The sequence below is a fragment of the Crocodylus siamensis genome, chromosome 5, assembly GCF_052110815.1.
Source record: "Crocodylus siamensis isolate JL-2025a chromosome 5, ASM5211081v1, whole genome shotgun sequence".
In the NCBI taxonomy this organism is placed as follows: domain Eukaryota; kingdom Metazoa; phylum Chordata; order Crocodylia; family Crocodylidae; genus Crocodylus; species Crocodylus siamensis.
Genome location: NC_143399.1, coordinates 80,711,018 through 80,733,178, shown reverse-complemented (window position 1 = coordinate 80,733,178; position 22,161 = coordinate 80,711,018). Strand labels below are relative to the sequence as shown.

At 44.4% G+C, this 22,161-nt stretch overlaps 1 protein-coding gene across 16 annotated transcripts in view; it reads left to right on the top strand.

Annotated features, from left to right (window-relative positions):
* The window catches only part of TNS3 (tensin 3), a 505,358-nt gene that overhangs the window by 225,044 nt on the left and 258,153 nt on the right, over positions 1-22,161 (top strand). For 14 of the 16 annotated variants that reach the window (XM_090049504.1, XM_090049500.1, XM_090049503.1 and 11 more), the window contains one exon: positions 5,979-6,016. The exons of the other annotated variants lie outside the window; for them this stretch is intronic. In XM_090049504.1, coding sequence (XP_089905630.1) covers positions 5,979-6,016 — 38 coding nt within the window. The remainder of the gene's footprint in view (positions 1-5,978; positions 6,017-22,161) is intronic. 16 annotated transcript variants of the gene reach the window in all.

Sequence of the window (22,161 nt, the reverse complement as noted above, 5' to 3'; positions counted from 1 at the left end):
CTGAAGCAGTTGAATGGTTATCAAGTTTAAATATTAATCTATAAATGTTGTAATCCTAGAATGTCACGCAAAAGAGAGAGAGAGTGTAAATGCTTGGTGTGCATAGACTTGGGGGTGACCTTGAGGTCAGCTCTAATAACTGTAGGCATACCCTTTGTGAACATAGACCAAGGATGGGCAAGTATCTGGGTCTGAGGGCCACATAAGCTGTTTTGGTGATGTCGTGGGCTGGGTTGCCCCCCTCCCCTCCCCCCCTCCCCCCCGCCCAATGCAACAGCTGACTAAAATTCCCTGTGTGGGATGGGGCCCTGAGCAGCAGTGTTCAGGAGCAGGATAGGCAGTTGAGGCCAGGATCACAGGGTAGGGTCATGGAGTGATGACACCGTGGGATTGGGGCTGGGCCTGGGTCAGAGCCGTGATCCATTGCTCATATGTCCCTGTGATGGGCATGGGTTCCATGTGCAGGGAGCAGATCGCAGCTCTGCCCTGTCGCATTCATGTGCTATTACCACCCTGTGATCCTGGCCCTGAACCCAGTTGCAGCTCTTCATCTGCCCGTGCGGTTCCCTGGAGCGTCATCTTTGTCGGGGCTGGGATCTTGGGGCAATGACAGTGTGGGGCTGGGGCAGAGCTGGAAACCACTGTTAGACCTCACGGGGGGGGCCGTAGCACTCATGAGCAGGAGAGGAGGGCCGCTAGCCCTGTGGACAAGGCTTGGGAGGCTGAGGATCGGAGGCAGGGGCAGGGGACAACCATGTTTCACCACTGAGCCACAAAATGGGGGCGACTTAGCCTCCCTTCCTTCTGCCCTCCTCCGTTTTTTCCCCCGGCCCAGAGTGTACAGCCCACAGGTGGGGGAAGGGGAGTGGTTGACCTGTTGGTGACTCCATGCCCTGCCACACACTTAGAAGTAGTCTCTAGGACTGGACCAGGGCTGGGGGAGGTGGGTGGCACTATGGCACCCCTGTCCCATACCAGCCAGCAGCTTGTCCCAGGATGCCCACACAGTGGCTGTAGGCCCTAGCCCCACCGACTCAGCATGGGACATCGTGTGTGGAGTGGTGTGGGGGCAGTGGCAGCATGGGAGCCCTGGTGAGGGTGCTGCATTTGGGGCTGGGGCTGGGGTCAGGGTCGGTTTCCATGGAGACTGGCCCCTGGCCCCAGATGCAGCTCCCCTCCTGGCCATGCATGGTCTCCATGGAGACCATCTCCGGGCCCCAGATGCAGCTCCCTGCCCAGCTGCATGCAGTCTCCATGGAGACTGGCACCTGACCCCTTGTGTAGCATCCTCACTGAGGCTCCCGCTACTGCCCCTGCTCCTCTCCACTACACCTCATGCTGAGCTGGCAGGACTGGGGGCTGCCGCTGCCATGTAGGCATCTCGGGGAAAGCTGTGGGCTGGCGTGGGATGGGGGTACGCCAGTGCTGCCCAGTGGGGCTGAGGGACCTGCTGTGGGCTGGACAGAATTGCTCCATGGGCCAGATGTGGCCCGTGAACCATATTTTGCTCATTCCTGGCATAGAATTTCTCTGCTTGTGCCCCTGTAGTTCATCTTTTTACTCAGACTGCCAGCTTTTGGCACTCCCTCCTATGTCCTGCATCTCTCCACTTTTTTTTCCTCCTCCTTATTGTTTGCTTCCTGATAAGTGACAGCTGAAAACAAAACAAAACAAAAATTTCTCTTTGGTTTTCCATTTATTTATTTTATTTATCTTATAATGAAAAAAAAAATTAAAAAGGAACCCAGAGGAATGTTTTGGCTTTTGTTTTTAATCATTTTGTTTTTAATTATGTGACCAGTGGGGTCCCCCAAGGCTCTGTCCTTGGAACTGTGTTGGTCAACATTTTCATTAATGATGTGGACATTGGAGTCAGAAGCGGACTGGCCAAGTTCACCCATGACACCAAACTCTGGGGTAAAACATCCACACCTGAAGACAGGAGGGTAATCCAGGCTGACCTTGACAGGCTCAACAAATGGGCGGATGAGAGCCTGATGGTGTTTAACATTGAAAAATGTAAGGTTCCCCACCTCGGGAGGAAAAACCTGTGGCATGCTTATAAAACCTGCTCGGCAGTGCTACGCTGGTTAGCACTACAGATGAAATGGACTTGGGGGTCATGGTTGACCACAAGATGAATATGAGCCACCAGTGTGATGTTGCAGCTGGTAAAGTGAGCAAAACTCTGGCTTGCATCCATATATGCTTCTCTAGCAAATCCCAGGATGTCATCCTCCTGCTGTACTCAGCCTTGGTGAAGTCACAGCTGGAATACTGGATCCAATTCTGAGCTCCACAATTCAAAAAGGATGTGGAGAAGCTTGAGAGAGCCCAGATGCGCATGATCAGAGGCCAGGAAAACAGGCCTTATGATGAGAGGCTGAGAGCTATGAGACTCTTCAGCCTGGAAAAGCGCAGGCTCAGGGGGGACTTGGTGGCTGTTTATAAGTACATAAGGTGTGTACATCAGGATCTGGGGGAACACCTGTTTGCCAGAGCGCCCCATGGGATGACAAAGCCAAATGGTCACAAACTTCTCCAAGACCTTTTAGGCTGGATATAAGGAAGAACTTCTTTACAGTCTGAGCCCCCAAGGCCTGGAACAGACTGCCACCAGAGGTGGTACAAGACCTACTCTGCACTCCTTTAAGAGTTAATTGGACATTTATCTTGCTGGGATCCTGTGACCCCAGCTGACTTCCTGCCCCTGGGGCAGGAGGCTGGACTCAGTTATCTTCCGAGGTCCTTTCCAGCCCTAATGTCTATGAATCTATTAATTTCAATTATTCCAAAATTTGCATACTTGCATTTGAAGTTTTGTTTTAGTCCTACATGGAGACAAAGTTGAGTTATGAAATTTGCATGTAGTTAGGAAACTGGAACCTTCTACCTTCTTTGAGGCTATGGGGTGTTTGAATGTTGGCTCTTGTTCTGGGGCCCATATCTGTTACTTGTTACTTGATTTCCCTGTTATACCATTTAGCCGTGATGTGTACAATATATATTTTGACATTCATCCCAGAATGAAAGAAAGCCACCTTTCTTCTTAAGAGCACAAAGAGATGCTTGTGTACTTGCAGCATCTGGACAGACTGTGATCTCACTCCCAGCACATTTATTTTCATCCAGCTTTATTACTACTATTACCAGCTTTGTTACACAGTAAGTGAGAAAGTGGGGCGGGGCATTACCTTGGTGGAATAGAGTTTTTATGGATACCAAAAGAAGTGAAATTGGCAGAAAAATTGAAATGAAACCGATTTACCCAGTGTGTACAAGTGATGAGTATTTACCAATGTAAGTATCTAAAAATGAATGCAGTTGAATGAGCAGGCTGAATTTGATCCATAGCTTTTCAGAAAGTGCTTTGTGTGATATATTGCCTAGTTGTATTGAAACATGTATTAGTAGTGATGAAACAGCCATTTATCATGAGGTCTTAACCCTTTGATACGAAATGAGTTGGACTTTTAACATAGGACTTTGGTTTGATACAGTGTTTGCCGTGGATTTGAGTTGGATGAAGAAGCAAGGGTTGAATCCTGCAGACTACTTAGAATGCACTCCTTACACTCCTGTTTGACTACAAGGCATTCATGGTTCTGCATAAGAACTGCAGGGTTGGGTCCCTAGTCATGTACCATGTAACCTTTGTGATTCTGTAACATGTAAGCCAGCTGTGAAAAGTTTGAATTTACTTTTGAATGAAGTATAATTGCATGCTCTGCATTTCAGATTTCCTCATGCTCATTCATTGTTTCTCATGAGCAGAGTAGAAAAATAGGCTTTTTTTTTCTCTATTAGTTGTGCTTCCTTAATAAATTTGCTTTTTTGGTTTATGGCTTTTGATTGTCTTGTAATGTTTATAAACTTACAAGGCAGCACATTTCTTTAAATGTGCTATATTTTTTATTTCACTGTTTCATAGAAGGTTTTCAAATAAACTTTAAAAGGGGCTGAATTATTGAAAACTCTGCAATATCAAAGCCAGTAAAAAGGGTCCAGCACTTGCACTCTCACAAATGTGCACTTCCTGTGAATGGAACTAAAGTGAATCAATTTAGTCGCATGTAGTGTTAGCAATCAAATTTGTTAAAATCCCCCCCTCCAAAAAACAAAAAAACAAAAAAACCAAAAAAAAAAACCCACCAAACAAACTACTACTAGTGGTGAAGGCTTCAGCCAGCACAAGTGCTGTGAGTATCTAAGACTGGCTTTGAAACTCTTTAGACTTCAGGCACCCCTCCTTAGACTCAAGGCAGCCCTTAAAAATGCCAACTCCTAGTTTTACACAGGAAAATATTTTTTTTTACTACAGGAAAATAATAGTGTAGTTTTTCTGTTGTAAAAAAACTCGGAAACATTTTGACTTGTTGCCATTTTTCTGATACTATGGATTCTTATTTAAAAGCTCTGGTTTTACTCTGTGAATCTTGCTTTTGCATTCTTCTGGAGCATCAGTAATAAAAGTGGTTTGGAAGCCTGTTCTCAAACTAGACAGACAATAGTATGGGTGGCCATCTGTGTCTTTATGAATGTTTTGTAGTTTATGAATGGCTGGCTACTAAAAAGGGCCCCATAGCTCAGGGTCAGTAGCAGGCTAACTTTGTGAAGTTGAGCTCAGTTTTCAAATTTGGTGGTGGGTTCCCAAATGAAGGGTATTAGAACTGATAGAAAATACAGAAGCAGGTGAAAACTGGAGAACCTCACTGGACAGCACCTTAGGCATGGGCTATTTTTGGTTCAAACCTTCTGGTATTCACTATAGCTGGTCTGCTGTTTATCCTGCCATAGAGCTAAGAAAAGAGAGACTAGGAGCTTGTCTATGCATGGACTCTCAGCAATACTAAAGAAAACCTAGTAGAGGTATGAAGTTATAGTATGTAAGTTAACTTTCCTATGTAGATGCTCTTTTTTGGTGATTACTTTTATTGGTCTGACTGTATAATTGGGTAATACTAGACACATAGCAAATTACTAGATGACTGCATTCCCCTGGATGGAAGTGCTAGGAAGCTGATGGTTGTGGTTTATAAGTGCCATTGGCAAAGAAGTAAGATTAGAACATTGGCTTTGTTTGCCTTCACTGTGATTTCAAGTGGACCGATAAATTCCACAGCATGTTTCATTTGCAGAGTTGGGCTTTTTCTTTTCTGATTTAAATGCCACTTTCTCAGGGTTTCTTAGTAAGCATAGCAATGGACAAGAAACAAAAATAAAGCAAATCAGAACAATAAATCAAAAGGTGAAAGCTGCAAAATGTTTATATATCAGTAAACATTTTCAGGTATTAGGTCATTTTGTTGTCATGTGGATGCTCTTTAAGAGAAGTGGTATTTTGATGAATCCTAAATATGTCCTTTTTATCAGGTTGAGTCATCCTGACATCATCTAGGCCAACATCTTCAAAGTATAGTCAAATTTTAATTTTTCATTTGGACATGATGGTCAAATTGTGCAAAGCACTTTCAGTTTTTGATTGTGAAACACATGATCATTCCAGTCATGGTCACTTGAGTCAGGGTAGATTCTGACTCATTTTGGTCTTTGGAACTGTTGGACTGAGAGATTTACAGGTCTCTTCAGGCAACTGGTTGAAACAAAAATTAGGATTGCTGTGTTTGCTGCTCAGACATAATATTTTAGCACTTCTGGGGGGGGGTGTAGAGCTACATAGATAAGGGTAGAGGTGACTGGGTCCTACAGATAAACCAAGCAAATTATATAGTAAAAAGACAAAATATATTGAAAGACGGAGAGGTTGACTACTGTTAGCCAAATTAATCTTTTCAGGATAGGATACTAATAAATAGACAAAAGCCTTGTTCCACTGTATATTTATTTTAAAAGAAGAAATATATCTTAAAGGGCAGTAGGACTGACAAGGTTTGTGGTAGAAGTTGCTTTAAAAAGATATTGGGGGAAAAAAACATCATTCAGTGTTTTATGCATATATTTCCTTTGCTTTATTTTAGTTTGCAAGTATTCATGCCACAAGGAATGTGAAGTAAAGGTAAGCATCTTTCAAAAATGTATTTTCCTGCTTGTTGATAATCCATATTTATTTGAATATTATTAGAAATTAAAATTACATGTACAAGATAATAAAAATTAGGATTGATTAACTAGATGCTGAGTTGTCAAGAAATGATAAATATATGGTATTACTATCTTTACTTTTTCTGTCTGGCTTTAATCCTACAGTCCTTCTGATTTATTTATTTATTTTTTACCTATGTGAATGTATATGTCAATATCTATATTTATTTATCTGTCTGCCTATCTCTGGTTAAACAAATATATTCACTAACAGTGATGTTTCTAAAGCAGTGTGTGCTTTTTGTTCCCTTGCTACATTTGGCATAAAAGCAGAAGGAGAAGCCAACAGAAAATTGGGATGGTTTAAACCAATGTGCATGCAAAAGGGCTGTTCCTCAACATTTGGGGATAGCAAAGGAGTAATCTGTGACATGGAACAATTTTAACTTGGTGGCTGGGAGGTGGGCTGGGGGGGAGAAAAGGGAGAAAATAGTACACTTGAGGAACCACCTGCTTTCATGGTTTTAAGATGTTTGTGTGTGTGAAGGAGCAAATTAATAATTTACACATTCAATATTTGTCTCCCCCTTTGGCTTTTCACATGGAACAACTGTAACGATGAAAGCCATTATTATTTTTTTTTTATTATTATTATTGTATTATACAGATTTTTATGTGTAGATAATTATATCTGTGCTGAAGAGTGTTGTTTTAGAGCAGTGGTTTTCAACCTTTTTTCTTTTGTGGACCCCTAAAAATTTTTGAATGGAAGTGCAGACCCCTTTGGAAATTTTGAAGGGAGGTGTGGTCCTCTTTGAATAAGTTTGGGTATTGACATACTCTTGATAATTTTTTGTGGACCCCTTATATGTAGTGTTCAGATCACAGGTAAAAACCCACTGCTTTAGAGAATTTTCTATGGGCTAAAATTTGGCAAAGTGTAAAGTTTTACACTTTAGGATGTAAGAAATTGACATCTGGAAGAAAATTTACAATTAATGGTGTCACTCAGAAGTTACCTTTCTCCATTGGTCCAAGTAAGGGAGTGGAGATGAAAATTCAGGATGTTATGAGCAATGAAATATGTTTCCCTTTGGTAGGTGATGTCCCAACAAATAGATTGCCATCAGGGGATGCAGGAGTCATCAAGCCAGGCCTTTGTGTGTTCCCATAAAGCTAAGAGTGGGCAGGGTTAGGTCACTGCTTGCTTCCAGCCAGCACACTTAAGTGCAGTCATGATGGCAGATTTCCTTTGGAATGCAGGGTTGTTTGGTGTGTCATTGTGGTAATGCACCTTTAAGGGCAGGAGCAGGCAGCTGCCAAGTGCCTGATGAGGGTGACCATTTCAAACATAGGCCAAAGGAGCAGCAGTCCATGTTGAGCAGCCAAAGAGGCAACATTGGGCTGAGCTGCTCCTGGAATACCTTGGAGGTAAGGGTGAAGCTTTGGGGAAGGAGGAGGCCTCATTGGTCCTGGGCATGAACTGAAACTGCATCCTCCTGGGGAAAGGTGGCTTGGTGGGGCTCCTAGTGGCGTGGGAGCTCCCAAGAAATGCCAGGTTTGTTACCTCCCTGGTGAAAGGTGAGGAGGTGCGCCTCATAACCCCAACCCCCACACCCTTGTGGGTAACCCAACAAGGAGGTCAGTGGGACCAAGGGGGTCCAGAGCGAATGAGGGGCAAGGAGCCCAGAGTTTGGGAAAGGGCATGGAGCCTAGTGAGAGGCAAGGACCCCAGAGGCTAGGAGCCTAGAGTGTGTGAGGGGCACGGAGCCTAGTGAAGAAGCAAGAAGCCCAGAGGCTAGGAGCCCCAACTGTGTGTGTGTGTGGAGGGGAGGGGGGGGCGGGGGCAAGGGGCTCAGTATGAGTGAGGGGCACAGAGCCCAATGAGAGAGGCCAGAGTTAGGGGCTGGGATATGATTACATCCTGGATGCCATCTGTGAGGTATGGACCAAGGTGTAGGGGAGGTACAGAGCCGTGGATAGCACCCCTTAGCAATAGGGTATGCAATGGGCAGCATCCCGCATTTACCACCAGTTTATTGTAATAGCAAAGTCATGTCAGGCGAGACTGGGTGGACTGCCCTATTTAAGACTCAGTCCTGAGCTTATCTCCTGTCAGTTATCTTTTAGATGAGCTATAAAATAGATATTCTAAATATGTGTGGATTGTAAACTCCAACACAGTTGGGATAAAGGTATAGTGACTGTACAGTACTTGATGGGGAATAGCGTGTGAAATTGGTTGGCCTGTATTATATAGGCTTAGGTTTGCTGGGGAGGAGGGTGTGGGCATGACCATGAAGCTCTGATTAGGTAAACTGCTGTGTTTGCTTTTTCAGCAAATCATATGCCCTTAATGTAGTATAAATGTATCTTCATATAAGAGCAGGAAATCCATTTCTCCCTTCATTTTAATACTGTCTATCATCTGAGTTTTGGCACTGAAAATATGATTGCATGAAAAATAAAAAATAGGGTAATATTTACTTTACAAATACTAAGATCCCTGTATATTGTAGAATAAGTTGAAGGGTATTAAAATAAATTAGCACGTATTACGGAATACCTGTATTATGTATTGACTTTGCAGTTAGGGATGAGCAAGCAAGATTAATACATGGAAGCAGGATAACACTGAATGCTGTGTGACTCCAGATGAGCCAGGCTTTCTCTAAATTTTGAGAAGGGGATAGAAGTGAACCATCAAGGAACCAGAGGTCAGGTTCCTGACAGATTTTATGCTCTTCCTGCCTGTGGAGGGTTCTTGCTGGATGTGCTGTTGAAAATTAAAAGGAAATGGTGGTGTCAAACTGTTCCTTCAGTCTGACTTCAGATCAGAACCTTGCCCTTAAGGCCTCATTCAGCCTGAAAATTAAAGCCTCTCTAAGATGATTCTTGATTCAGACAAATCAAGGTATAGTTTGGCCTTTTTAAAAATATTTCCTTAGGTTAAGTTTAAGGTTACAGGACTTTTCAAAGAGGGAGTATATTTAACTGAAATAAATATATGGGAAGGACCTTGCAGACACTGCAGGTAGTGAAGCAACAAAAATCATTACCAGGAACTTTTTAGAAGTTGTTCCATATACCACTGAAATCAATAGAAAGACATTCAGAAACATCTAGTGGAACTGCCCCCATCTGCCCAGTATGCATTTTATTTCCAATGTAAGTATTACTCTGTGGTGCCAGTCTATCTATAGCTTAAGATTAGTGTCTGCCATGTTGGTCTCTATCCTGTTCATATGCTGGTACAGAATAACCATCTCTGCAGCAGTGAAACATACCATGAGACATTAGGTCAGCAGTTAGCTAAAAGTTATGCAGCAAGGAAGTGAATGAGGGCACACTTGCATTTTTGTTACTATCATATCTGCATTGAGTATGCCTGTGTATGTTAAGGGCCTGACCCAGAGCCCACTGAGGTTAGTAAACATGCATGAAGGCATTGTTAAATGTGGCTCACACAGCAGAGCATTTTAATGAATCCAACTACTGTTCGATTTTTTTTTTTCTTTTTTTGTGTGAAATACGGCAAAAATTATTGGTCAGCAAAGTAATAGAAATTATTGGTTTGATTGCAGAGAACTTCATGGTACTTTGGATATTGGTAAATAAATAAAAAAACACTTCTTTATTGGTTAAAAAAATCATCCTTTGAAATAGAATGGATGCAGGTTTGACAGAACTTGGTCTGACTGTAAATAGCTGAGAACAGTAATAGGGCTCCTATTGCCACTGAAGTTGTAAGTTTTGGCATTTTCATCTTTGAAAAATAGTTTCTAGTCCCTTTATTTTAAGACTAAGTTCCATAATGAAGAATCTGAACACAATGCAGAGCATTTTGCATATTTTTTATATATATATATAAAATTCTTATTTCTTTATATATATAAATAAATACATACATAAAAAAGGGCTTTGTCTGTCTGTGAGTCTGTGTGTCTGTCTATCCATAACGCTCTTTGTCATCTGCTCCTGCACCTTCGAGAGGGTGATGATTGGCTGTGCAGGCCTGGGCAGGCGCAGCGAGCGGGGAGGAAGGTGAACGGGGGCGGGGGATCACAGTGGTAATGCTTCCCTGCTGCCTGGCCTTGACATCCCCCCGCCATGCCCAGTGGGATGGGGTGCCCAATGTGCACACATACCCCACAACTTTTATTATAACACCAACAGCTGGCAGGGAGGGGGAGGTAGCAAGGAAGGAGGGAGGGAAAGGAGCAGAGGGGAGGCGAGGCATGGAAGTGGGGGAAAGCACCGCTGCTTGGGGGAGGAGGTGGGCAGTGGGCAAGGGGAGGGAGCCCGTGTGTCAGAGGCTGGAGGAAGAGGCAGCAGCGGAGAAAGTGTTTACATGGCTGCCACCCCTCCCTCCCCCTTTGGGGCCAACCGTATAAACACACCTTTGAAATCTGCCGCTCTTGATGGGCAATTGGCTAGTTTTCCTAATATTTGTGGAGAATCTTTGTTTTAGGGATTTAACCTTTTTGCCTTGGATAACCTTAAGGACTGCCTGGGTTTAAAAAAATGTCACTCCATGGAAAATGAAAAATTTGTGACTGGCACAAAGGCATAGAAAGTGCCCTGGTTTGGGCACCCAAGATTTAAGCCAATATTTGGAATTAAAAAGGATGGGTTAATCTTAGCTCTTCATAGGGTTGCTTAATCAGTCTCCCAGGGATGTTTCTGTGCAGACCTTCATCTGACGTATATTATCATATTACCAGAAAGTCAATGCTGCTTGGACAGTTTTTGTTAGAACAGCCTTGTTCTTATCTGAGTTGCAGTTCTCCATGCTCCAAATAAAAAGCCTATTTGGAACATTACATTTTGTTGTATCTGAACTACCTCTAAGTGGTAACTATAATAACTACAAAGTTATTAGCATCACAATAAAAAGTTAAAAAAAAGAAGCAAATGTAAGCAAGCACTGAAATAGGTCTAGGAGCTTGGGAACAGAATGAAAAAAAATAGTCCCTGAGGCTCTGGAAAAAAATGAGCTGTGAATAAAGGTATAATAATTTTAGCTTATTGAATTCAGAACTGCTTACCTCATTCTAAAAGAGATACTGTAACCCATTATAAATGATAAAATGAAAGCAACCATATGATGCTGACACCAGCACTAGAATGTAGAAGTTGTAGAGCTAGGTCAAAAAAATCTGCTGAATGTAGTGAAGAAAAAAACAAATGCAGGAGGCAGTTTAATGGTTGTTCTCCTATAAAACCTTAAATGATATATGCATGTCTGCCAAGTTACTATTTTCAGCCTAGCCTTGAAGAGAGGAGGAGGGGGTAATACTGGAATGTAAGAACCTGCAAATTCAGAGCAGATGTCAGGAAGTACTTTTTCATGCAGGAAGCAACAAATATGTAGACTGATCCTACCAGACAAGTTTGCTTAGACAAAAAGCAGTGCACTTACTTATGATACAAGCAAGCAAAAACTATTCTGGGTGAAAATGGAGCACCAAGGCTGGGGACAGACATTACACAAACTGGTTTAAGTGATCAGAAACTGGTTTAAACCTGTAACAAAACAGATATTCAGTGCACATGGCTGAAACTGGTTTGAGATGAACATGGTTGAACATAGTATCAGACTTAACTGATTTGGCTCAAACCCGTTAATATCTGTCCCAGACCCCTTGATTGTTTAAATTAAATCAGACTCCCCCAGCATCCCAGCATGCTCTCTGGGATGGATGGAGCTCTCTGCTCCACAGCAGGGCTGGCTCCTTCCCTTTGCTTCCTGGCTGCAGCTCTGGTAGCCTCTGTAGGCATCTGCCTGGCTTCTGCTCCCTGCTTTCCCTCCCCACTCTCTGCTAAGCAGGCAGTCCCTGTCCCTCACAGACACCTCTCAGCATTAGCTAGCAGACCGCATGCTGGCTACCTCTGAGCTGTGGCACACAGGACAAAGGCAGAATCAACAGATAGCTGATACTGACTTTCTGTTTTCCTAATGGGGCGATAAACACGGAGTTAGGGTTGATAAACATTCCCTGCTGGGCTGTTTAAGAAGAGGGAACCCTCCCTAAACACAGCGTCCTGCCGGGACCTGACCACACTTCCCTTTTCCCTCCCCCCAGCTCAGCACTGGAAGGGAAGGGAGGGCTGCTCTAGTGCCCCCTGGCATCTAGCTTGAGCCATACAGGCATGTGTCTGTATTTCTGGGATGTCTGGCTGGTCACAAAGCTGATTTAGCCTAGGTAGGTTAGACTAACCTGCAAAGATTGAATCGATTCGGGCTCAGGCTTTTTGAAAGTCTGTCCCTAGCCCAGGTGGATTCTGTCCATTCCAGTCACTTGTTTTAAAAAATCTCACACCTTTCTCACAGCTTATTTTTATAACATCCCCTGGCTCTTAGTTTCATGTAAAATCTTGTAACATGTCTGTTTCTGAAAATCCATCATTGTTCTCTCTTCACATGTGGAACATTAAGGATCATAAATTGCATCTGGAAATATTTGACTTCAGATACTATAGGGATGCCTAAGTGTTATATTATGGGAGTAATCTAAGGTGTATTAAGAAAAGGTGCTTACCACACATGCTTTTTCCTAGGTATGTAAGTGCATGGCAATGCAGAAGCGTTAAGCAAGAAAAAGCCAGCGTCCTGTCCATTACCACATGTCTGTGGGCCCTGCAGTATTGAGTATGTGTGCTCAGACAATGCAATGATGGAATGATATCAACTTGCACTCCACTCAGGGCTTGATGTTTTTCTATTTTCTCCTTTTCTGATCTGCTACTGGTTTGTGCTAGTCAGCTGCTGCTCACTAGGAAACTTGTGCTTTCCATCTAAGTATTTCTGTTTTCCAATTCTTTTTACCTAATATATTTTGGTGAAAATTCTTTGCTACTTCAATGAAAAACTTTATCTCCGTCTTAGATGAGCTAGTGTGTGTGTGAAGGTCTTATGATTAACTTTGGTGTTTTTAAATAGTGTAAATATTTATATATGCATAACCTGTGGGGAAACTTTTGGAAACAATGCACATTTTGTACATCAATAAAAGACATGCTGTGTGTGTGTTTTTCTTACGCATATTTTGAATTGCCTAGCTACATATTTTCGTAATGAAAATTAGTCCTCATCTTAAATACAGGCTGTCAATCTATGTTGACAAAGCCAAAAATTGATACCCACTTTTTGATATAGACCTGATAGACTAAACAAAAGTTATCAATAGTTTGAGTCTGATGAGAGGGATGTGTAGACTAATGAACAATAGAAGTGGCATTTCTAGCCAGTCTAGCTTCTCACAAAAGTGAGAAGTTAATCACAATTCATCTCCTGCAGACTAGACTCTTTTACCTACTCACCGGTGTTTGCATCAGAATGTCCTAGGATTAACTACAATTGTTTACTGTGTCCTCTTACACCATAGTTTAACATTCTATTAATTGATTAAGAAGACTAGCTCCTACTTTAGGCATTTGCATATTTTTCAGAGCTAAGGGGAAGAATTAGCTCTACAACAAAATAACCTATGCATGTACCGTATTATCAAACTGTCCCTGTCAGAATTCTGAGATTGTTTTGGTGGAACCTCATAGTCTAAAGAGCTTTTTGAGAATGTATTTGGCTGGTTTTGTTCTACAAATCTTTAATGTTGGCAATTAGTACCTTGTATTACCTCAGTCTGTACATGTTTAACTTGCAAGTGGTTCCACTTAGAGTAAGTGGTTCCCTTGAGATTCAGATGCTGTAATGTATAATACCTAAGGACTTGATTTGGGGGTTTTCTCTTCATGCCCCTTTGTTTCTTTTAGTGTGGTCTTGTCTTGGTGGCATTTCTTTTCCCTGGCTCAGAGCTACAAATGCCATATTTTCTTGTATACCACATGCCCCCAGCCAGGCAAGGCATGCACCTCCATGCAGCTGCTGGAGGCAAGAGAAGGAAAAGAAGCAACAGCCATCTTACAGTGGCTCTATGCTTCTGTTCTGGGCAGAAAAAGCAGCTTCTCTGCATTAAGATGTGTGTCCCAATTTTGGAAGGCAATTTTTGAGGGAAAGGTGCATGTTGTATGTGATTAAGTACAGTTGTTTGTCAGAATGAGTCTATGAGACTTTCATCTGACCATTCATTTAGGGGAACCAGATTTTCTTTTTCCTTTTGTTTTCATTCTCTCAGCTGTGCATGATATTTAAGGAAAGTTTTCTTCTAATGCAGCACCATAACAGTGTGGCAGGGCACCCAGCTTATCTGTTGCACTCAGGGGCAGCAGAGTGGCAACTTCTGGTTGCCGCTACTGCTGTAATCACATGACTCCGGCAAAAGTGGGGTATTTTTGGCCCTTCACCCTCATCAACAGCGAGGGTGGTTACCCTGGTGTTCCACCCTAGTTACTCTACTGCGTTAATGCCAGTAACCAACCCCACAACCTTTTGGAGGTTGAGAATCTGGGGCGTTGTTTGTTTGTTCTTTTTCAGAAACAATTATGAGCATTTTCTCTTGGCACTCCCAGATCTTAATGTGCGTCTTCAGGTCCTGATTCAGTAAAGCACTTAAGTCCAGGCACAAGTTCATCTTTTTAAACAAAGCCTGAAGTCACTTGGATTTCAGTGAGATTTGAACAAATGCTTAAGTGCTTGCTGAAAGTTAAGGTCATGTGTATATGATTTGCTCAATCCAGATTTTGGGAAGATGTATTAAACACCACCTGGCACAGCAGCACCTGGGTTCTCTGGCTAAGTGAGCCCAACATCTTTTAGAAAACCTGAAAGGTGTTGTTGTTTTGATTTAGACTGACAGACATTCTGACGTTAAGATATATTTTGTTTCCTGGCTGCTTCAACATCATGATTTTTTTTAAATCTTTGTAAAGGTACAGATGGTTTTATGGCTATGGAGGTTTTATTCAGCATACTTTCCCCCTCTCTCTCTTTTCAAGAAGCTGTCTAGACAGCTTGGTGGATTGGTGATTAAATATAAACTTTGGGATTTGGGATTAATGATCTGCAATTCTTGTTCAAACTAATTTCCTGCAGTATAATAAGCCACTTTAGCATAGTCAAAGCCAGACCAAACTACTTATTACCTTCAAATCCTCTTGTTTATATTTACTTTCCTTACAGAATTATTGGATTTATAATATGGTTCTGAATCCTTCCTTTATGAAATGGACGAAAAATATTGATTGAAAGTAAAAATTCTAAATAAGAAATGACCCTTCTGTATTTACTATTGCCACTTTTTGTCAAAGTCCACATTTTCCAGACTTATTTCAGAAAAACATTCTTCCCTTGACCCCATTTTCCTTTTTGTCTAAACTGTACGTGCTTTTGACTTAAGAGAGTTGAAGGAGGACCTTGTGTACTGCCAGTAGTCTTCTGGGAAATAGACATAAAATAATTTGTGAGAGAGAAAAATGTAATAGAAAAATAAGAGATTGTTATCAATTAAAAGCAGCACAAGCAACACTGCTGGTAAAGAAAGCAACAAACCCAGTGTGTAGTAGGGTGCATGCCTCAAGGGAAGGGAGGAGACAGGGGGAGAGAAGGAGAGGGAGAGAGAACGCTGAGCACCGAGCCCCGAGGACCACAGGGTGTGTGTTAACCCTTTATTGTTTAGGGTTTGTGATCATGTTGTTTCCGGTGAGTGCAAGTTTGATCCAGGAAAAATAAAACTGTGCTGTAAGCATTTATAACCTGCTATACAGTGAAATAACCAAGGATTTTTTGGGGGGTAAGGTCTGTTGTATAATATTCAAATTTCAGTATATTTAAAAATAAATAATTGTATAAAAAGAGCTCAGAAGAATATGGATGGGATTTTTTAGAACACTCTAATGACTTAGAGTTCAAAGGGGCTAATGGTCCCAAGTCACCTCTGTGTTTTAGAGTAATGCACTCTCTAGGATAGTGATTCTCAATCTTTTTTACACTCAGAGCACCCCTGAGAAAATGTCAGCTCTTTAATTTCACTCTTTTTTTTGACTATGTAAAATAATACAGCAAGTTTTCTGTTCCATAGGGCTCAAAAAGACCACAGCAGGTCAACATTGTTATTGACACTGGATTTTTGTTTGAAATCTCTGGATTTACCTTGTGAATTGTGTCTAGGTCTTTACATACCTAATAATGCTAATATTGCATGGCACCCTTAAAAGGATCTTTGAACACCCTGGTTGAGAATCACTGTTGTAGGAAGATCCTACCAGTAGTTGAGGAAGCTATGAGAAGTAGTGAGGCAGAGCAGTCTTGAGCCTATGTATAACTTCAGCCCAGTCCTGCATTTCAGGGCTTTTTGGCTTGAGGCTGCCTGGAGCAAAGGGTAGCAGTATTCACCCTACACTTACACTTACACTAGGATAGACCTACTTATATTCTTGGCTGGTGAGCACGTTCAGTGCCAGGTGCATCTTTGGTGTGGGGGAAGATTGAGGGAGCCTAACTTGAAAGCTCCTGATTCATTTTTCCTTAGCAGCAAAGAAAGTTGAGCAGGACAGCCCTTAGCTTACCTTCATAAGACTAAACAAAGAAGTCCTAAGGTACTGTTATGTAGTAGCTCCCTCCAATATCTCAGCTTTGCTCTTGCGCTCTTACGCCTGCGCTCTCGCTAGCTCTCTCTCTCTCATGTCTGCCTGGTCAGCTTCCTCCTGGGCCAACATGGTGCTACTGATGAGCTGCCAGAACTGGTTTATGAAGGTTCAGCTTTGATGACGTACCCTTTGGCTCTTGGCTTCTCGTTCAAACATGTCTGATTTTTGAGTTTGGGCATTTTGCCCTGAAGCAAAATATGGACCAGTTGGCCATTGAGGGGATACTATGTACTGTGAAAATGTGCTGGCTGGTCATTGAAGTATGATCACGAGTGTGTGGGAATGGGGGAGGTGCAAAGGTTTTCTTCAAGGTCACTTTTATTTAATTGTTCTTGTTTAGTTGTTGTTTTCATGCCTAGCCCCATGTGGGGTAATTAAGTGCTTTTAAATGGTTTTATTTTTTAACATTTTTTACTTTTGTATACAGAAGGTGAAAAATTATAAAAGAAAAAGTCTCTCTACATTGTATATTACATCCTTGTCATATACACAAATAAGGAGCTTTTGTAGTGAAATCATTTTTTTCAGACTGGTTTCTCTTTAAACAGAGGTTTGCTGTAATGCACTGCAATTCACAGTACCCAGTAGAACCAGTGTAATTCGTTCAGAATACCAGTTTAACTTAAACACAACAGAAATTCATTGCATCTGAATTTACTGTAAGTATGGTCTGGTGCACACTTTTCACAGATGCGGTAACTGTCTGTTAGGAATGAATTTAGGCATGATGCATTCTCATTATTTTGATCATGACAGTTATTTCCATTGTAGCTCTGTACCATTTGCATTCTTTCCTGCTTTTACTCTCAGGTAAAGGAAAAAGTAGTAAGACATTTATCTTCCTTCAGAAATAAGTATCTTTATTTCTTTTTCTTTGCATGCACATCCTTTCTCTGCCTCATTTTGCATTGTTAGGACCTAGTGTTTCAGCCCACAGTTTGGGTTAACTCCTGCTCTTGGCTTCTCTTGATTTCATTAGGAGACTGGCACATACACTTCATGGTAGAATTTGTCTTTTATCTCTGCCAAAAGGATTCAGTGCAGTGAAATGGACATGGTACTTATAGATAGGGGTGCACCAATAGAGATTTTTGGGGCCGATACCAATAGCCGATATTTAGGGAGGGATATCAGCTGATACCGATCTGATTTCTGATGCATCTGCCTCTAGCTGCTATGTCCAGTGTGGTGGAATGGGGGGGGGAGGGAAGGGGTGTGGGGGGGTCAGATCAATGCCTCCCATGGAGAGGGAGGAGGTGGGGGGGCCAGGGCCAGGGCTTGCTCAGGGGGGAGGTGGCTCCTACCACTGCTTGCACCCCAGGAGGGCACAGTGGGGGGGGGGGCTGTGCCCCCCAGATCTGCACAAGGTGGGGCAGGCTGCAGCTGGGTCTGTGCAGGGCTTTTCTCAGCAAGGGTTGGGCTTGGAGCAGGTGCTGGCGGTGCTGGGAGGATGCTGCATCCACCTTGAATTTAGCTGCTGCTCTGCTCTCAGCGCAGCTCTGGCTCTTCCCAGCGCATGGGTGGAAGTGGGGTTTGAGCCAGGGCTATACCAGGCAGCTGTCAGTGGTGAAACTCAGAGCAGAGCAGTGGTGAAATTTGGGGTGGATGCAGCATCCTCCCAGTGCTGCTAGCGCCCACTCCAAGTCCAGCCCCCATTGAGAAGAGCCCTGTGCAGCTCCAGCTGCAGCCTGCCCCATGCAGATCTGTGGAGAACACACCCCTGTGTGCCTTCCCGGGGTGCAAGCAGCGACGGGAGCTGCCTCCCCCACACAAGCTGCAGCTCTGCTCCCCACCCCCATTCCCTGCTTGGGCAGTGTCTGTCCCTGCCCCCTCCCTCACTGTGGGGGGGCATTCCCTCCCCACTTCCCTTTCACCACACTGGACTTATTAGTTTGAGGCAGCCCTCCATGCTGCTGGCTGTGCTTCTCACTGCCTGAGTACTGTGCTCCTGCTGTGTGCAGCACGGACATTTATCAGCCAAATTATCAGCCCCATCAGGCTGATATCCGATACAGACAGTTTTCTTTATAGCGGTACTGATCCGATATCAGACCAATGTATCGGGGCACCTCTGCTTATAGATGTATTTTGTATTTTTGTGAAATTTTGCAAGCAGAACAAGCTAGAAATTGCCACCTATCTCTAGTGTACTGCATGTCCCAGATGGAATATACTACTTGTTCATTTTTTCCTGAGCACGTAAAAGGATCTCACTCTAGTTTTATATTATTGCTATGTTAAAAGTTTTTTTTGCCTTTAGCAGTGTAGCTAAGGGATTGGAAAGCTGCACCAAACTGAACTGAATAGTTAGCTAGAATGTGAAGAGGGGTGTCTGAGACACTTTCATTCCAGGTAATCAACCAGAGACATTGACCCTGAATGGGAACTGTATCTTATTTGCTGGGATGATCCTTTATTCATTGAATTGGCAGATATCTTTGGAAAATTATCTTAATTTTGTCTTTGTGCAGAGTTTTTTGGGTGAGTGTGAGAGCACCTTTTGTGCCTGTTGCTTTAAGGGCTAGACCTGGGAGAGGGCAGGTGCCTGATTAGGGTGGCCATTTAATGCCCAGCTCTCTGGGCTGAGGAGAGCAGTTTGTGACCAGCCAGCAGGGAAGAAACATCTCCCTGCTGAGCTGCAGCTGCAGGAACATCTCGGAGGTAAAGGGGAGGCTATGGGGGAGGAGGAGACCTCAGTGGTCTGGGCATAACTTGAAACTGCACCCTGCTGGGGAAGGATGGCCTGGTGGGGCCAGGAGGTAGTGCAGGAGTTCCCAAGAAATGCCAGACCAGTTGCCTCCCCAGTGAAAGGTAGGGAAGGGCGCCTAAACCCTAGCCTCCACTATTCATTGTGATGGGGACAGTGTGGAGCCCCAGAGAGATGGGGGCAGAGAGGTGGCCTAGAGAGGGGCATGGGGCAAAGTCAGCCTTGGTTTAGCAAATTGCCTGGCAGCCATTCAGAGGAGGGCATGAGAGAAGCCCAAAAGGCTGCATGTCTGCTGACCAAGGAGTGCAGGGAATTAAGCCCGATGGCCCATAGGGGTTGCTTAGGGAGCAAGGACAAGGTGTGTGTGACCCAACAGGGGCAGTATGAATGGGACTGTGGTGAGAGCAGGGGGAGTAAATGAGACCCCTATGAGGGGTGGGGTCTAACTGCATGTGGCCCATAATTGGGCAATGTGGAAGAGGCCTAACTTTGGCTGAGCTCGGCCTGGCCTTGATCTGGAACCAGTGAGAACTGGTGATGACATCTGCAAGGCATGGGCCACAGTGTAGGGGTTGGTTTGGAGCTGCAGATATCACACATAGACATGGGGGTCTTAAAATGGACAGCCTCCCGCCTAGTGAAGATCATAAGGCGTGGTAGGCAAGATGGGCAGGCAGACTGCCCATGGACAGGGGGTAGCCCAATAATAAAATTGAGCCAGCAAGCTTACCTCTGTCACAGGGAGCTTGCAAAGAATTTTTCCAACTATTTGAGTTGGTCTAATACAGGGGTGGGAAAAATACGGCCCGTGGGCTGTATCTGGCCTGCAGGACCCCTAAAAAACTATAGAAAATTAATATTTCTCTGCCCTTGGTTCCTGTCAAAAATGACAGGAACAAGGGCAGTAGGACCCAGTGGAAGCCTGGCAGGCTCCAAAGATAGCCGAGCCTGCCTGGCTCCACCCCTCAGCCAGAAGCCCCAGTCCCGGTTTCTTGGCTGGGAGCACGTGGCTTCCTGGTGCAGGAAGCTCAGGTAAGTTGGGGGGAATGGCCCCTCCCCACCTGTGCCTGGTGCCCCGCGCTGCAGTGGGTTGCAGCCTGCGTGGGGCTTCCTGTGCCTGCTCCAGACAGCCCCACATGGGCTGTGAGCATCTGCAGCGTGGGGCACCGGGCAGAGGAGGGGCCGCTTCCCCCCGCGCTCAGCTTTTCCCTGGGCTCCTTCCCTGCGTGGAGAAAAGCAGCCCCTGCCTGCCCCATGGCCAGCGCCCCGTGCTGCAGCCACCTGCAGCCTGCATGAGGCTGCCTGTGCTTGCTCCAGACAGCCCCGCACGGGTTGCGAGTGCCTGCCGCATGGGGCTCTGGTCATGGGACAGGTGAGGGGCCACTTTTCCCCATGCTCAGCACCAGCTTCTTCCCTGCTGGTGAGCCGGGGGTCGGGGCTGTGCACTGCCTCCCAGCGTGTACCACAGTGCTGGGGGGCACTGGGTGTGAGCAAGCGGGGAGCCAGTGGGGAGCACAGGGCCCGCACCTGCATCCCAGGGCCAGTGCTGGTAGGACCCAGAGCAGGGTGGCAGGAGCGCAGGGTCCCAGCTGGCAGGGGTTCTATGGAACCAAGCTAGCTTCCCCCTCCCTGCTGGTGCAGCCCATCCCAGCTCCACAGACCCCTGATAGCCTGTGCCCTGCTCTGGGCCCCACTGGTGCTGACCCTGGGACATTGATACCAAGACATTGAGACATTGGTCTCAAGATGGTGACTAGGGGGCGGGGCACCTGTCAAGGGGCAGGGCTACCCATGCGGCCCTCAACAGCCTGCCAAAACTGGGTAATTGGCCCTCCACCCAAAATGATTGCCTGCTCCTGGTCTAAAGAAGATATGGGACCAAAGAACCTTGTCTGTCTATGTCCTTAGACCAATGTGGCTACAACCTATAGCCCTGGATGAGCTTGGAATTCATAGTGATTTTTTTCAAGAAGTTTATCCTGCATTATCTTTGCAAGTTCTACATGTGTAGCCCATGTACAGTATGTTTCTCATGGCACTCACCCCTTTTACATGCGACTACTGTTCTTGTTAATATTGATATTAGCCATAATCTGGCCATGCCAAAAGGAGATCATAGTTCTCCTTAGATATTTTAACCATCATAAAAGTAATATAGACATTGTTTTTTCAATCTCTTATACTGAAATGTCACTATATATTGCTTTGGCAAGAGATGGTCACTATTTACATAGCAGTCATTTAAAAAACTACCAGCTTTAACTACAGGTTTGACTTCATAACTTGTTTCAGTGTGTGTTTGTTGCATTTCACATTTCTTGATTTGTTTTTGTCTCAAATTTCAGTTTCCTCCTCTGAGTCAGAGAGGTTTCTTTTGGAAAGACAAATTGTACAGCCCCAGTAACTTTCACCTGAATATAGGCAGCTAGACAACCCATCTTTTGCTTCCTTCAGTATGCACAGTGCAAATGTCATTAATCTGTAGGGCCATGAGAAAATTGCAAAGTTGCAGACTGTGCGGATACTGCATAATTAGCCCCACACCATGATTTTTAAAGGTTGGGAGCTTGTGCTAGACAAATGTGCAAAAGCGCTTCCCTTTGCAGGCTGGCAGCATTCTGCTCCTGTGGTATGCCTGCACTCCCCCCCGCCGCCTCCATGCCCCCGCCAACAGGTGCCCCACCCTCTCTGCCCTGGCTGGGCCCCGCCTGCCCCAGCTCCAGTCCCTCCCTCTCCCTCACTGCAGGGGCCTTGATCTGCCCCCCTATGCCTCTTCCCTTCCCGCCCCTCCCCGCTCTCTTTCCACCACAACAGACTTACCAGCTGGACGCAGCTCTTCAAGCTGCCAAGCTGCATATTGGATCAGT